At 34.3% G+C, this 18,009-nt stretch overlaps 1 protein-coding gene across 7 annotated transcripts in view; it reads left to right on the forward strand.

The window, feature by feature from the left end:
* LRBA (LPS responsive beige-like anchor protein) overlaps positions 1 to 18,009 on the forward strand; it is a 712,651-nt gene that overhangs the window by 475,965 nt on the left and 218,677 nt on the right. For 5 of the 7 annotated variants that reach the window (XR_014812812.1, XM_021100637.2, XM_021100639.2 and 2 more), the window contains exons 41-42: positions 14,378 to 14,495; positions 16,597 to 16,699. Coding sequence is in view for 4 of the 7 variants with exons in the window: in XM_021100637.2 (XP_020956296.1) it covers positions 14,378 to 14,495; positions 16,597 to 16,699 (221 nt within the window). In the remaining 3 variants the exon portion in view is untranslated. Of the gene's footprint in view, positions 1 to 14,377; positions 14,496 to 16,596; positions 16,700 to 18,009 lie in introns of those variants that run through there. The other 2 variants (XR_014812814.1, XR_014812813.1) reach the window with 1 other exon arrangement.

Consider the following 18,009-nt stretch of genomic DNA (forward strand, 5'->3'; position numbering starts at 1 on the left):
CCACCGGCCTACGCCAGAGCCACAGCAACGCGGGATCCAAGCCACGTCTGCAACCTACACCACAGCTCACAGCAACGCCGGATCCTTAACCCACTGAGCAAGGGCAGGGACCGAACCCGCAACTTCATGGTTCCTAGTCGGATTTGTTAACCACTGCGCCATGACGGCAACTCCTGTATTCCTTTTCTAATATTTCATTGTTAGTATACAGAAATGTGACCAATTTCTGATTGTTAATCTTGTATCCTGCTACTTTGCTGAATTCATTGTTCAGTTTGAGTAGTTTTTGTGTTGAGTCCTTAGGGTTTTCTATATATAGTATCATGTGACAATTTTATGTCTTCTCTTCCAATTTCAATACCTTTTATTTCTTTTGTTTGTCCAATTGCTGTGGCTAGGACTTCCAATACTGTGTTGAATAAAAGTGGTAAGAGTGGGCATCCTTGTCTTGTTCCAGATTTTAGTGGAAAGGCTTTTCAGCTTTTCGCCATTGAGTATTATATTTGCTAAGGGTTTGTCATCAATGGCTTTTATTATGTTAGGGTATGTTCCCTCTATACCCATGTTGCTGAGACTTCTTATCATAAATGGGTGTTGGACTTTGTCAAATGCTTTTTCTGCATATATTGAGATGATCATATGGTTTTTGACTTTTCTTTTGTTAATGTAGTTTGTAACATTGGTTGATTTGTATATGTTGAACCATCCTTGTGATCCTGAACTTGGGGTGAATCCCACTTGGTCATGGTGTATAATCTTTTTTATATGTTGTTGGATTTTGTTGGCTAATATTTTGTTGAGAATTTTTGAGTCTATGTTTATCAAAGATATTTGCCAATAATTTTCTTTTTTGGTAGTATCTTTGTCTGGCTTTGGTATTAGGATGATGGTGACTTCATAGAATGTCTTTGGGAGTGTTCCTTCTTCAAACTTTTGGAAAATTTTAAGGAGGATGAGTATATGTTCCTTTTTGTTTGTTTTGTAGAATTCTCCTATGAAGCCATCTGGTCCTGGACTTTTGTTTGTAGGGAGTGTTTTGGGGCTTTTTTTGTTTTGTTTTTTAAACATATTCAGTTTTATTTCTGGTGATCATTCTGTTTGGTTTATATATATATATATATATATACACATACTCACTGAACTGCAGTAAACCTCTATTCTGGTCTCATTGTTATAATAGGTGTACAGAGGTCAGAAATAGATTGGTAAGAAAAAGGTTTGGTGAGCTCTGAGATGATAACTGAGGTCCATGTTGGTTTTCAGTTACTTTTTCCTCAATCAATTCTCCACTCCATGACTCTGAAGGGCAGTGACCTGAATCTTTGGTAATTGATAGAAGTCAGCAATAAAGTATTTAAAATTGAAAGGAGTTGTATTCTTATCTTTAAAGACATCAAGAAGAAAGGCAGGCTCAACCTAGATGAAGAACTCTGAGGATCTGTAGAAAGAATTTGAGAAACTTTAAAGGACAAAAAAGGTAAATAAGTTGAACTCTGAAAACTACTGAAAGAAAGGAGAGAAAAATAGTCATTTTTGTCCTCCATGATAATATACAAAAGCTGATAACACAACATAGTGAAAGGACTAACAAAATATAATTAAATGACTTTTCTCATTCAGATTTTAATAAATGTTTTTATGCGTAGCTACATAGTTTTATTATATATGTAATCAACTCAGTGGTGGGGTTTTGTTGCATGAGTATTTTATTTTTATGCATGCTTTTTCCCTTCTTTTCTTGGCTCTCCTCACCCCAATCTCCTTCCTCCCAGATCTTCTTCCCATATTCTTAACTTACGTTAATAACCAAGTATGTTTCCTTTCATATTTTTCTTCATTTTCGTATAAATTTATGTTTTGGGGAATTTTTTCATTAATTTATGAAAATTAAATCTTATAAGCCATAATAATTGGTATCTTGTTTTTCTCACCCTATTTTGATGCTTGCTATATAGCCAAGTCAAGGTGATTCATTCTTTTCAATAACTGCAGAAGAAGATGTACCATAATTTCTCAACCATCTTCCTAATGACATACATTGGATTTCACAGTCTTGTTTACCATTTTTGTTTTTGTCACTATGAAGAATGTGACTATCATTATTTTTAATACATAAGACTACTTTCCAAAGGGGTTTTACATTTCATGTTTTTTACCAGCAACATATACTTTTCTTTGCATTCCTGTCAGCAAAATGTGGTAGAGTTCTTTGTCACATTTTGGCCTGACAGAGTTGTCTTCCAGAATGTCAAGAGCAGTCAAGGATCTGAAATTTTACCTACTAGCAAAATAACAGTTTATCCTGCCAAAATTTCATGAATGCTGGCAGAAGACTTGAGACTCTTGGGTCAGAGACAAAAACCTTTCTTAAGCACAACAAAGAGAATAATCATCATGTTAATGTCTGTTCCCCTTGCCTCCAAGTTTCTCGAGGTGATGTGGAAGTGTCCTATGGACTGAACTGTGTCCTTCCTCATTCATGTATTGAAACCCTCCCCCCCCAACCCCCCATTGTGATGGTATCTGGCGATAGGGTCTTTAAGAGATAATTAAAGTTCACTGAGGTCCTAAGTTTGGTGCCCTAATCTGATGGGACTTTGGCCTTAGAGAAAAAGGAGAGAAATTTGTTTCCTCTCTGTACCATGAAAGGGTACTGTGAGAAGGTAGCCATCTGCAAGCCAGCAAGAAAGCTCTCACCAGGAACCAAATCTGCTAGCACCTTGACTTTGGGTTTCCCAACTTGCAGAAGTGTGAGAACTATATTTCTGAGGCTTAAGCCACCCAGTCTGTGATATTATATTATGGCTGTCTGAGTAGACAAAGACAAGAAGCCCCAGCAGATACTGTGCACCCCTGAGTTTACATCCCAGTTGAACAACCTCAATCTTCAGGAACCCAAAATGTTTACAGTGGGCAGTGAATTCTGGCCCTTGCCTCAAAGGTCATCATTATCTTTATTATACTACACAGTAAACAAACATGCCCTTTGCTCTGAACAAGACACCATCTCTTCCAAGGCTGTTCTCTTTACAAACATCCTTGAAAAGAATGTCTGGAACAAAAGGGCAATTTTCCATCACTCTTGAGACCTGCAGGAAAATCAGCACCCAAAACAAAGTTGGCATAATTATATCTTATGACTTGGTCCTTCGGTCTCATTCTATCTGTGACATTCCTTTTTATTCTGTCGTACATCTAATAAATTCTTTCTTTAACAGGTCTTCACAGGTATGTAACTTTACATGTACTGTCCATATTCAGCACCTTCTGCAATGTCTCTGGGATACTTCCTTACTCTTTATCTCTGCCGTGGTCTATGAATTTTGCCAGGATCTCTTATGTTACTATCTTGCTGTTAATGTTTGTTTTGGTTTTCATCTATCCCATTTACCCTCTTACCTTATATATCAGAAGTAAATATTTTTAGATGTTATTGAAAATTCATATTACCTATATATTCACAACTTTTGGAGGGAAGGGTAAGATATTGAAAACTTACATTTCTTTTAGGTGCTGATCATTTATCATAGGGAGATAATACTCTTGGAGGATTTTTTCCCCAATTTCTAGAAATGTATCCAGTTTTTGCTTCATATAATCTGTTCCTTTTAAAGTGAACCAACTAATCAGTTCCTACTTTCTTAGTTCTTATGAAAGATCATTTTAACCAATCTCTCCAGGAATAAGAATTTTTTTTTTTTTTTTTTTTTTTTTTTTTTTTTTTTTTTTTTTTTGCTAACCTTGGTCATTGCCCTATTGAATGCCCTTATCGGGAGTTGAAACACAAAGTTCACTGTTTTATCAAGTCTAGAGATCTCTTTTCTATTCAGTTTTGAAAATAACTGTAGGAGCAAGGAGGAATAGTTTTTAGGTGAAATAGTTATTCTCATTTATTCATTGAGTCTTGCTAGTTAGGTGATTTTGACTTAAGTCATCTAACCTCTCAGAGATCATTTCTTCATGTATAAAGTGATGAAAATGACATCTATTTCATAGTGCCATTTTAAGATTTAATTGAAATAAAGCACTTAGTGTAGATCCTGACATATAATGAGCTCTAATTAAACTGTATTTGTTGCTGCTATTGCTATTACTCTCTGCTCCTCTGATATAACTGCCCACTACCTCCTCTACCAAACTCAGTAAGAGTTTGTTTTCCAGATACCACCACCAATGCATGGACGGCACATAACCGTGGAGGTTCTAGCAGGGGACCAAAGAACAGTCCTCCTCTTTCGGGGATGGTCGTCCTCTTTGACTGAGCACGCAGCTTCGCAGCTTCAGGAGGGATACACATGGAGCAGGGAGGGAGGAAGGGGACACTCGCCTAATCAGCCAGATCAGCTGAATCAACCCTGGTGATCAATGGGGTGACAGATGTTGCAGCCAAATCTCCCTCACATCCTTTTCTTTTCTTTTTCTTTTTTCTTTTTTTTTTTTTTTTTTTTGTATTCTACTTTTTAATGCAATTGTTCTAGGATACAGTTAAGTAACTTGGAGTAGTTCCATCTGTCTGGAGCTTGCTGTTAAGGTTTGTTATTTAGGACCAGAGCAGCATTTAGTCTAGGGCAGTTTTCTCCACTACCGCGGCAAAACTCTCCCATGTTCTCTAACCCACTGCTCGATGATGTATGAGACAGTGTTCACTCCAGTCTCTGAGCTCTGGGTATTTGTACCCTGTAATTTTGGGGGAATAATTATTTTACTGGCTTCAAGTTGTTTTCTTAGGCTGATCAAATCTCTGCTGAAAGCTGCAGGGCTCAAAACTCTACAGCTCTCTCCCATCTGCCCCTCTACCTTGCAGTTTTAGCTTTCTCGATCCATCTCATAGTACTTCAAGCTGTTTTCCTTACTCCAGGAGACTACTGTATTCTAACTAGGTTATTTCTGCCTGCTCAGGGGTTTGCAAAGTCTCCTCAGGCAGTGAGCTGAGGTAATGCCTGGCATCACTGTTTTTTTTTTTTCTCCTGTCTTTCAGAGATCACTGTCTTTTATTGCTTGATGTTTAATGTCTTAAAAACAATATTTTCCACATTATATCTGCTTTAAATATTCTTTATGTGCAAGGATAAATCAAGTCCCTCCAAGTTGGTCAGAATTCAAAGTACTCTGACCCTTGAATTTGATTTTTTTAAAAAATGCCATGTTGTAGTTTTCATTATATTTTTCTGTCCCTTTTTGCTTTCTGCTATGTTTGTGTTCATGTGTTCCTAGAATCTTACTTAGATTGTGTGTAGTTTGGGAAGTTGAGCTTCCTGGCACCATACTAGCTACTTGGACTGTATGTAGTTGAAACGGCTCTCCATCCATCAGTTGTCTTCTGGTTCCTGGCGCCATGCTAGGTACTGTGAATGGAAGGATGACTAAAAGCAGTGGCCTAGCTTCAAAGAACTGCAGACAAGCAGGAACTCCAGTCTAGTGAGCATGTACAGTGTTACGGGGTTATACGCCGAAATCATGTTAACCTCCAAATCTTATTTAAATTGTGTTCTTAATGTTCTCTAATATCAGTCCTTTAAGAAAATAACTTTTTGGAAGATTGTATCTGAAGCTGAGTATGGGCACAGTATTTTGTTTCATGGTCTAATATGGAAGCAATTAGGAACCTGTGCCACTCATTTAATATTGACTCCAGCTAAACAAGTTGAGTAATTATTAGGAGGAAGAAAGCTTTCCCCCCAAAAAATGAAAAAGTATGACACTCTGATTAGGAAAAAAATGTCTTATTTTTAACATGAAGTTTTAATGTAACTTTTTCCTTTTCCTTTTGATTTTTATTTCTGTTCTCTGCTGTATTTGAAGGACAAAAGCAAATTTCTTGAAGATAAACAAAGGCTTAGATAGCTTAACCATCAGACAAACTTTCAGTGGTTAAATTGTGTTCTCTCTGCTACAGAGAGATAAGTAGTCTAGCTATAGGCTGGTATTACTCTAATTTGAAGATTTGGTTCCTGATCTCAGAAGGGCTTTTGATACAATCTGAGATTGAGTTCACAATGTAAGAATTGGTGTTGAGAAGAAAGATAGTTTGTGTCCATTGCTTGTTTTAAAAGTGTATATATTAGAATATTCTAGTGTATTTAGAATTGGGCATTTTTTTGTTAGTGCTCATTTAAACTTAACTCTTAGTTAAGCAATAGAAAGCTAGGGACTTTAGAGAGGCAGTGAACAGAATAATAGGTAAAAATACTTTGTAACAAATTTAGGGACAAGAGCATGTCATTCTTGCACGTTTTTGAGAAGTGACTAGGAATCTTTCCAGTCTAAATGGAAAAATCATAAAATATTATTTATATTACCATCTCATACATATTCATGTAAAGAAAATTATAAATATTTTTAAAGAAAAAAGTATATTGTTAACATAAAAATGCAAAAGTGATATTGGGAATAGAAAGTTAGGCAGCATTGTATTAAACTATTTTGGGGAGAAAATAGCTAAATTGGAGAAATGTGTTTTTGGCCTTTTTCTAATTTTGAAAGTGTAGATTAATGTATAAATTTGTACATGTTTATGTTTAATTTACCTTATTAATAAAATGAAGGTTTTGGTTGAATGATTGTTTTCTCAAGACATTTGCAGTAGACCGAACTCTTTCCTGGATAAAGGTAATAAAAAATTGATAAGGTACCAGCCTTTACCTTTTATCTTTTAGTAATGTTTTTACTCTTTCAAAATATATAAATTTTTCTTTTTTTATGAATTCAAGGTTATTTCTTTATCTTTATTCCAAAATCATTTGGAACATTTTTCACATCTTGTTCATGATAAAATTGATGTTGTGACTTTATATTTATTAGATTTTTGTCTTAAAAGGTACTTCCAAACCCAAATATCTCTATTTTAGCTCAGGTACTTATCTAAGTTTATTCTACTCTTTCTCTGAAAATTTAATACCTGGCTTTCTATTTTACGTGGTGCTATGAAAAATAAAATAAGATACATTTATGTCCCTTAATATTCTTCGTTATTATCCTTCTCTGCTGTATTTGAGTTCTTTCAAGAAAACTATATTGGAGATATAGTTTACATTTAAAAAAAAAGAGCCCTAAAAGTTAGTTGTATAAATACCTTCTTTGTTCTGCTTATTCATTACTATATTTTGCTTTTGACTCATTAAGATATATATAAAATGTTAGTTCAGTAAGAGATGACTTTTATGATACATCATTTAGAATGCAAATTATTTTTAAGCTGAAGAATATTGAAAATAGAACAGAACCAACTAAAGAGTCTGAATTATTTACAGGCCAAGGGCTTAAAGGTGCACTGATCTAGCACAAATATTAAATTATGAAATGGGAATTTCAGTTTGCCATAAATCTGTCTGCCATAGCAGCTTAAAATAAAATAGTTTTACCCATCTAAAGCAACATCAATTTGCCAGTCAGTGCTTCATGTATCAAAGAGCGTGCTGTGAAAATATCAATATCATTGGTTAATATAAATGAAATTAATTTTTAAAGCTGGGCTAAAGGTTGACATCTGAAAAATTGCATTACTTTGCAGAAGAGAAATTTCTGTCTTCTAGTGAAATTTCAGGTCATGAGGGCAAGTAATTTTCACAATCTTCAATGGGAGCCAGTGAAATATGAACTTCATTGTCACCTAGCCCCAAAGCGATAAGATAAAATGAGCTGATACATCATTTGCTGTGGTTTTATCATCTCCCTCAGTAATTGGAAGAGAAAACATAAGAGTGTATGTGGTTGTACATGCTCCCCTCTTGCCCCTCCCAGCTGCCCCATCATCCACACCCAGGCTAAAACCATTTTAGCCCAATCAATACAGAGGTCACATAGCATTTTATTTATATATTTTTAATTTTTCATACTGACTAAACTGCCAAGTAGAACATTAGAGTAATGAATATGTTTAATTGAATTTGTCACCCATGAAAATGCTAAGGAGAATACTGTCTCATGGTACGAGGAAGCAGGAGGAGGAAATGTACTGTATACGTGAAAAATATCAAATAACTCATAGTGAATTTAAAAGGCAATTTTCTTTTGTATTCATAACATGTATTTTTATTGTCCTTGTTCTATTCTTTTCAAAGTTTGCAAACATCCTCTGTGTTCACAGACCACCTTAAAGTTTCAACCAGGGTCAAGTATATGCCTTTTTTCAATTCAATAAAGGCCTCTAAATTTTACCTTAAAAATATGTCTTTACAAACTTAAAACTAAGATATAGTTGGTGATGAAGTAAATCCTGAAACCAACTGGAATTCAATATTAGAATAAATGCAGTGCTATGTTTTGATAGCAGGTTTCAGAGAATATTATAGGCAGCAGAATTCACAAGCTGTGTTAATAATACAGTGGTACAACTTTAAAATAGTTGATCAAAATTACTTATAGCTATTTTGTTTAAATTGCAACGATTGTAAATAAAACATATTTGCACGCATATCTAATGGTGAGTTGATGTTAGAATATCTTTTAACATGTGTTTTCATTTTAATATATATTTCAAATATTTACTGTTTTCTCATATTAAGATATAATCCTTGTGACTAGTTTATAGTTATGTTCCATGAGAATGGGCCATAAATGTATTTACCTGTGGTATCATTTTTTAATTGATGACATGATTAGTTATATTTTGTATACTAAGTTTAAAACATTTTTCTTTTTTTAAAAAACAGTTCTCTTGGTGTTAAATAGAGCCATGTAGTTTAGAAATGGGTTTGTTTTTACATTTTAAGTACTATTATTTGTATGTATTATCTGATTTTACATTTACTATCAAATTCTTTAGAAATCAATGTAGAATTATCTAAAAGAGTAAAACCTCTCCAAAAATTAGTGAATAATTAGGACTAGAATATGCAGTGCTAGCTTTAAACATCTAAAATAGTGTTTTTAAAAGTGTGTTTTATTGATTCTGTATATGCAGACTCAAGTGTAAGTATTTCTTATTTTTGAGATTAAAACATTTGATCACTTTTTAATGCCTTTCCCTTTAAAAGAAATTTGAAAACATCTTAAATTTATTGAGGGTAGATTTGAAAACAAAACCCTTTTCTTTATTTAAGGAAAATAGATATGGCAGTATTTTAAATCTGCTTTTTGAACATATCCAATATTTAGTAAGAGTATCATGCAGTTGGGCAGCAAATGTAGGTTTGTAGTTTTGTTCTTTCATGAGGATGAGAAATAAAAAAAAAAAAGTGTTATTTGGATAAATTCATAAGCTTTTCAAAATGAATGGTTAAAGGTCATAAATGCTTTGCTTTCAAGCCAGTACATTCAACAGGGTGAAGAAATTTTCATATGTGCTCTTGGTATACTATTTGAATTGCAGAAAAAAGAAATGTGTGTGTTATTTGGACGAAATAATAATTCCTTTTTCAGAGTCACAATTTTCAGATAAAAATTTTAAAGACAAATGTTTGATATATTTAATGGAAAGAAATAGTACATGTATGTGAGTATATATGCATATATACATATATATATAAAATACCCATTTCTTTCTTTCCTCTCTACAACCCTACCTCGATATTGAACCAAACGCTACCTTAGTTTAAGCAAATGGTTAAAAAGTGAAAGTTGAGTTTACTAATAATAATACTAACAATATCAAAACAAGGAGGTAAACATTCAAAGAGAGTGCTGTGGGCTTAAGCTTTCAAGCTATTCTAGACTTGAGGTCATAACTGCAGAGCAATGGTAATGATACGGTTTCCATAGCAACTGATTCATTGGAGGGCTAGACCTCTGTCTAGGGTGCTGTCAGTGTATGTAGAGTTTCAGTGAACAGAAAGTCCCAAAGAAGGGTCTGCTTCTTCCTAATCCAGTTTTAATTGAACTCTAGAGACTTTGAAGTGAAGCCTCAGACCAGGAATATACTATAAGAAATAAACCTCTTGCTTAGCTAGACCTCAGCTGCTTTTCAGTACTGACACCTTTTCCTAATGAATACTTTAAAGAAATGTTATTATATCAATTTCAGCCAGTAATTCTGTTAGTTGAGAGATTCTTTGTTTCCATTTTAAACCTCAGCCATCTTGACCATAAATATAGAATCTCATTTGTTAATTTTTTTAAGGTAGTCTAATTTTTTGTGTGTAAGATTTTATATTTTGATAGATTTGATAGAATTTTAAGTAATTCTCTCTCCTCCTCTTTCTGTTTCTCTTAAGTTTTAGAACATTACTTTATCTGCTTTTATTTAACTTTGAAACCACATTGTTGTACATTCGTTATGATACCATTTATATCAGATTTGAAAACATGTAGAATAGCGCTGGATATTATTTGTGGATGTCTGTGTGCTAATTGTTTAAAAACTTAGACAGAAATGATAAACCTCAAAATAAGGATAGTGACTGGCTCTGATAAAGAAGGAAAATGGAGTCAAGAAGGGTTGGTCGTACAATGAGAATTTCAACATTATCTGTAATGCTTTATTTTTAAATTATATGCAATAATGTGGCAGAAGGTTAGGATTCTATAAGGTTCAGTAATGAGTACCTAGGGCTGTCATTTTCTGTCATTTTGAATATGTTTGGCATTTGGTATTAAAACATTTTAATGGACCATGCCACTTGTGGTATTTCGAGTAAATTTCTTAAATAATTGTACTGTGTAAAGTAAAGGGATACAAATTGAATTTTTTGATTGCTTGGAAAACTATTTCAATACATTAAAAATCTTGTACCAGTATTTTAATACACTTGATTTTGCAAATAATTGGAATATCCTAGAACATAATCAGACCTTTACTTGCATGACTACTGTCTTGCAGTGACTTACCTCACCATTATGAGCAACAAGTCTTATTATATAGCTTTATAGCCATAAGAGGTGGAATTTTAACACCAGTGTTTGATATTCTTAGCATACGACAGAACTTAAAGGATCCTTTGTTTTTTAGTTGATTTTCCTCTTTCACTTATAACCCAAGTACAGGAAAACAAATGTAATTGATTAAAAATTTCTAACTTGTTGAATTCCAGTTTAACAAACATTTAAACCCTTTTTTAGAAATGCGATAATGTGGTATGTAAGTAAGCTTTGGATATTTAGATTAGAAACCCTGAGAGAGGTTTCAACTGTGGCTCAGTGGGTTAAAACCCAACATAGTGTTCATGAGGATGCGGATGTGATCCCTGGCCTCACTCAGTGGGTTAAGGATCTGGCAATGCCGCAAGCTGTGGCGTAGGTCCTAGATGTGGCTCGAATCCAGTGTATCTATGGCTGTGGTGTAGGAGGGCAGCTGAAACTCTGATTGGACCTCTAGCCTGAGAACTTCCATATGCTGCAGGTGTGACCCTAGAAAGAAAGGAAGGAAGGAAGGAAGGAAGGAAGGAAGGAAGGAAGGAAGGAAAGAAAGAAAGAAAGAAAGAAAGAAAGAAAGAAAGAAAGAAAGAAAGAAAGAAAGAAAGAAAGAAAGAAAAGGAAACCTGAGAGTAGGCCAATTTTGCCACTAACTTACCGAGGAACTTTATATTAAGTATTTAACTCGTCTGGTCTCATTTTACTTAGTAGTAGTTGGATAAATTAGGCTATAAGCACTGCAGAACACGTATTGGATTCTCCACTCCTTCGTAAGTGTGGCTCGGAGTTCCCGTTGTAGCTCAGCGGAAACAAATCTGACTAGCATCCATGAGGATGCAGGTTTGATCATTGGCCTTGCTCAGTGGGTTAAGGATCTGGCATTGCCAGGAGCTGTGGTGTAGATTGCAGATACTACTTGGACCTGGTGTTGCTGTGGCTGTGGTGTAGACCAGCCACCATAGCTCTGATTCAGCCCCTAGCCTGGGAACTTCCATGTGTGGTGGTATGACCTTAAAAAGACCAAAAAAAAAAAAAAAAAAAAAAAAAAGTGTGATTAACTCAAATGCCAGTGGAAACGAGGAAGGTAATAGTAAATGAGTGAATGAGTGGAGACTTCCAGAAACAGAGAGTGCATGCCCATTGTACTATGTGGTATCTAGAGCTTGGTTTGACATATGCTCCAGTTTTTCCTAAGAAACCAGAAATCTGAGTGTTTATGTAAATAATCATTTTCTCAAGTATTTTCAACTACTTGAAATTTTGTTGAAATATCATATGTACCAAACAAAATTAATTTGAACCATATCTGGAGTTTAGGTTGCCATTCATTGATTCATTTAATCATTCATATTCATCTACTTTGTGTTAGACCTTGTTCTAAAAGATAAATGGTGATAGAGCACATTCAAAGTCACTGGTCTAGTAGAACTTAGGTTTTAGTGCCAAACAGAAGCAATAGAAAAGCAAGGAAATATTGTAAATTCTGGTGGGTGATAAGTGTTAGGAAGGAAATCTGATGCCATTGGGCTTGGAAGAGGTGGCGGTTAGATCCTGTGGCTTCTCTAAGGAGGTGACATCGAATGTGCAGAAGAGCCAGCCATGTGAAGGTCTGGGAGAATATTGCAAGCAGAGATGAAAGCAAGTATAAAGGCCCTGAGAAAGCCTGGGTCAGGCTCCTCAGAACCTCCTAGATGTAAGACTTAGAAACAATTATAAAGAGCTTCAGAGTTTATTATGCATGGAATGTGGAACTCCTGGATGGTATTAAACACAAAGTGATGTGATCTGATTTATATTTAAAAAATTGTCAGTGGAAACAAATCTGACTAGTATCCATGAGGACCCAAGTTCGATCCCTGGCTTCGCTTAGTGGGCTAAGGATCTGGCGCTGCCATGAGCTGTGGTGTAGGTCACAGATTTGGCTCGGATCTAGCGTGGCTGTGGCTATGACATAGGCTGGCAGCTATGGCTCCCATTCAAACCTGAGAGCCTCCACATGCCGTGGGCGCGGCTCTAAAAAGACAAAAAAAAAAAAAAAAAAAAATGTCTTTGGTCCGGAGTAGACTTTCTAGGTAAGAATAGGAGGAGGGAGACTTGGATCTCCTGGTTAGAGTGAAAGAAAAGGATACATTCGACCTCTGCTTTACATTTCTGTCCTATATTTGTTCATTTCTCTTGATCTTGCCTACATAGGTATTGCTTGTATGAAAGAGTAGGATTTTCTCCATCACCAGTTTTGAAGCTGAAAGTGTGATTTGTTGTTTGGGACTTTGAATTGTTAGTTTGAATTTCAAGAAACATTGAGCCTAAGAGTTGTCTCCATTCTTTCATTTCTAGATCCTGTGGTGCCAGAAATAGAATAATTTCTATAGGAAAATTCAAATACATACTTAGTTAATTAAATAAGGTTACTGTCTTTTTTCTCTCCAAGAAAACCCCCTCCATTTTGCCTTAAGGAACAGAGTTTTGTTTTCTTTTGGTTTTGGTTTTTGCAATTAAGATCTAGAAAATGGGAACCCATAAAGAACAACATTTGTGTAGGATAAATTCTTACTATTCATTATTTTCCCTCTCTTTGCTTATCCCATCTTTGTCCCTGCAATGCAATTTGATAATCAAATGTCATTTTATGTGTATTTTTAAATGGTGGTCAATTTTGAGAGCTATATCTCCTTAGTTGTTTAGCTTAATTTGCTTTTACAGATTTTCATCAGTTTTTGACAACAAATACATCTCATATTCTTTATTATCTACTGATGTGCAGAAATTCCAGATCTGGTTTTCCTAGAACACCTTCATCGTTAAGCTTTTGAAATGAACTTTTAAGAAAACAAACCTTGAATAACAAAGCAACAGAGTGGTTTAGGACTAAAGACAGGATTACTCTGAGTTGGCAAAGCATTCTAAGCCACTGCGTCTGTCACATGGGATGACAGGAATTGTAACAAGTTACTCTGACAACCACCTACTCCATAGAGAGATTATGCTGAGTTCATTTGCAGATTTCTGTTTAGCCTCGCTGACAAAATGATACTTAACCTCTTATACAGTCAGTCTTTGTACTTTCTGAATGAGTGGCTGTTGCCTTAACCAGTGACCTTATAAGTGTGATTTAAGTTATGAGTTTAAATTTATATTTTTAAAATAATGTAAAATATTTCTGTATGTATTATAATTGAATTATATGACACTGAATTTAATTGTGATCTGTAATATGTAGGATTTTTTTGAGTTCTTCCTTCTTTTTAATGTTTTGTCTAAAACTTTGCTTTCTATAAAATGACTCAAAAGTCAACCAATAAATAATGCAATTATGTATTTCCTGAAAAGCAGTAGATTACATCATGGCTTTAAAAGGTCCCCAAATGCATTTATAAATAGATATTTTATAAGCAGATTTTGTTCTGCTTTTTCATTTAGACATCTTTTCTATAAACTGCAATCTATTTTCTTAGTCACCCTCCGAATTATTTCAATAACTGTTTATTCAATTCTTAGAAATATTTTTCTAAATTTGTTTTATTGGGAGAAAGAACACCAACAAATTCTACTCTTGTTACTTACTTGGGATTCTTTTTTTCTTCACTAGATCCTGGCATATACAGAAGGGCTGCATGGAAAATGGCTGTTCACAGAGATACGATCAGTTTTTTCTCGTCGTTATCTTTTGCAAAATACAGCCCTGGAGATCTTTATGGCAAACAGAGGTAATATGTCACAGACGTATATTGTTACAAAACTAACCTCCATCTCCTTAAGATTTCATTTTGAAATACCATATTGTTTCTATTTAGATAGAATTTTGTAGCCTACTCTGTGCCCTACCGACCTCTTTTTGCAACCACGTGCATCTCTATGGTCCCCCCCCCTACACACACACCTTGATCATTCTTAGAATTATTTCTATTAAATTATTTTTCTGGCCAAATCACAGATTAGTGCAAGGCTTCATAAATATAGAAAATAATTACCCATTTAATCAGTTGTGGAGTTTTTATGTCCTCAGCATGGCTCAGATGCTTAAACTCCTTCTAAGGAGTGGCTGCATTTGGAAAGGGGAGAGGGTAATCAAATGATTCATACATTTATTTAATTTTTTGTCTAATATATTGCCATTTACAAAGGAACCGCCAGAAAATAGTACAACACTGTCCTGGTTGCTTTGTATTACATCATTCTTTAAAGAACTAAAATTCAATTTGTGGGTTTAGAATTGAACTTGGTGAAATTCATTAAAATGAGAGGGAGAGACAAGGTGAACTTGAAGGAAAACCATGTTGGGTATGAGTGGAGGCATGCACAGGAGAAAGGCAAACCCTGTGACTTAACTGTCCAGGCTCCTCTTATATAAGCAGATTGAAGTTTTCTTATTTTCTCTTTCCAGTTATTATTTTTAAATTTACATATAATGTATATCCCATACATATTTTTCTAAATAATGAAATCATGTGTCTCTAGGGAATACAGATTTCTTTAGGAAAAGATGTTTTTTCCTTCCATATTTGGTCTTCTCCCACACACATACCTCTTTTTCTAATGTGAATATTATTCTTCCAGCCAAATAATCAAGTGAATGTTTCACACTTTAGTTCAGTCTGCATTCTTCCTGTCCCAGAGGGGTTTCAACCTTACAATATTTATTACTTGCTCATACTCATTTATTTTCCTTCTTTGAAATTTCTTATGCATCCTTGCTTTGTATCATTGCTTGTGGGTTTTTCTGTTGCCTTTCCCTCATGGCCTTGGTCTTCTGCCATACCCTGAGTTTTATTCTTTTGTTTATCCCCTGTATTCAGTGTAATAGTGAAAATATAAGAAAGCCTCATTAAAAGTTATGTTGGATATGTATATGACAGTTCTAAATATATTTTATGTTTAGTGATTGATCATATATGTATTTACCTGACACATGTAATGCCAATATTTAAAAATTACACTAACATTGATAAAATTTCTTGGCCCATAGTATTTTTTTAGGCCAGGTAGAGATGAAGGATCATCTTCTGGATGAGTACTTGTAGATTATTTATGATTTGGCTACAGAAATTTATATAATTAAAATTTCAAGACTGACCAAATTAATCCTTTCAAATTCTCTGTCATGATTTTATGATTTTATTATTTTCATATTTTAAGGGTAAAAATTTATACATGACTTATAAATTAACATTTATATGCTGAATATATTTATATGTAATGTGCATTTATTGATATTCTCAAAATGTATAATTATTGAAGTACAAATGATTAAAAAACATTTAAATTTGATTATTAGCCATAGAGGAAAAATTTCCCTTCAGGTCACACATTATTCTGGATTATATTAGCATCATATGAAACATAAACATATAAGCATTGTAAAGAGAATATTTTTAAGCTGTTGATCATTGGAAATAAATATAACTGACAATTTAGTAGCTATGTCTATAGCTTCTTTGGTATTAGATTGTTAACTATATAAAGTTAAAACATAAGGTTTTTTTAATAGAAATTCATAGATATATTTTTAACTTGCCTAAGTTTAATTTTGTAAATTCAAAGCTATAGCTACATCAGTGCAATCATGGTTATTATAAATTCTGACAGTATTTAGAGAAGGAACTGTCTATAGTAGTTTATGAGTAAAATGAATATTATCTCTGGCATATTAAACACTAAAACTTGATATATACTATAATAAAGTAGTATTGTAAGAATTCTATTTAATAGGTAGCTGAACTAAGAATAAACATTTTATTGGACTAAGAAGTCGATTTTCCAGAAAGAAAATCATATTTCATTCAAACTTTTAAAATTTATTTTTCCTAGTTGCTGTAATGTTCAACTTCCCAGACTCTGCAACAGTAAAGAAAGTAGTTAACTATCTACCTCGTGTTGGCATTGGAACCAGTTTTGGATTGCCTCAAACCAGGTACTGTTTTATGTGAGAAAAATATGGAAAATAATCTGTATTAATGTTTGTTCTTACTTGTTTTGAAATGTATGACCTTCTGTTTCATTCTTCATAGTATATGATGATTATTAGTATATTGTATTTTTTTTTTCGAGTCAACTGAACTTTGGTCTGAAGAAACTAGATAGAGAGGGCCTAATGTAAAACACAAAAGGCTGAAAAAAGAAAATAATAAAGGCAAAACATCAATGAAACAGAAAACAAAAACTATAGAAAAAGCAATGCAATGAAAAATTGTTTCTTTGAAAAGGTTAATGTATAACAAACATCTATACAAGGTTTACACACACACAAAAAAAGTAAGAGATCAATTGTCATGATCAGAAAGAAAGAAGGGGTATCACTATAGATCATATAGATACTAAAAAGAAAATGAGTAAATATTCTGAAAAAATTTATGCCATTTAATCAGACAACTTAGGTGATATGGGCAGATTCCATGAAAGACACAAAGTGTCAAATCTCCCTAATGAAAATGGATAATTTGAATGGCTCTACAGAGGAAATTTGATTTATAGTTTAAAATTGTCTAGCAGAAAATTTCTAGGTGTTTCTGTCATGGCTCAGCGATAATAAACCCAGCTAATATCCATGTGGATGCAGGTTGGATTCCTGGCCTTGCTCAGTGGTTTAAGCATCCGGCGTTGCTATGAGCTGTGGTGTAGATCGCAGATGCAACTCCGATTTGGTGCTGCTGTGGCTGTGGTGTAGGCCGGCAGCTGTAGCTCTGATTCGACCCCTAGCCTGGGAACTTCCATATGCCGTGGGTGTGGGCTTAAAAAGACCAAAAAAAAAAAAAAAAATTCTAGTTCATAGGGTTTCAGTGGCAAATTCTATCTAATGTTTAATGAAGAAGTAATACCATTTCTGGGAAAACTCTTACAGAAAATTTTAAAAAAGAGTACATTTCCAGGAGTTCTTGTCATGGCGGAGCATAAACAAATCCAGCTAGAAACCTTGAGGTTGTGGGTTCAATTCCTGGCCTCACTCAGTGGGTTAAGGGTCCGGCGTTGCTGTGGCTGTGGTGTAGGACAGCAGCTGTGGCTCTAAATAGACCCCTATCCTGGGAACCTCCATATGACGCCAAGGGTGCAGCCCTAAAGAGACAAAAAAAAAAAAAAAAAAAAAGTGAATACATTTCTAGAGTCATTCTGTGAGGCTGGTATTACCTGAATTCCAAATCTACAAAAGGGCATTGCCAGAAAAGGAAACTGCTGACCATCTGGATTGAAAAGGAAGAAATAAAACTGTCTTTACTCCTATATATA

The sequence above is a fragment of the Sus scrofa genome, chromosome 8 (genome assembly GCF_054392235.1).
Source record: "Sus scrofa isolate SSC_HxYL_T2T_F1_AM1 chromosome 8, Sscrofa_HxYL_maternal_Yorkshire_Landrace_v2.0, whole genome shotgun sequence".
Lineage (NCBI taxonomy): Eukaryota > Metazoa > Chordata > Mammalia > Artiodactyla > Suidae > Sus > Sus scrofa.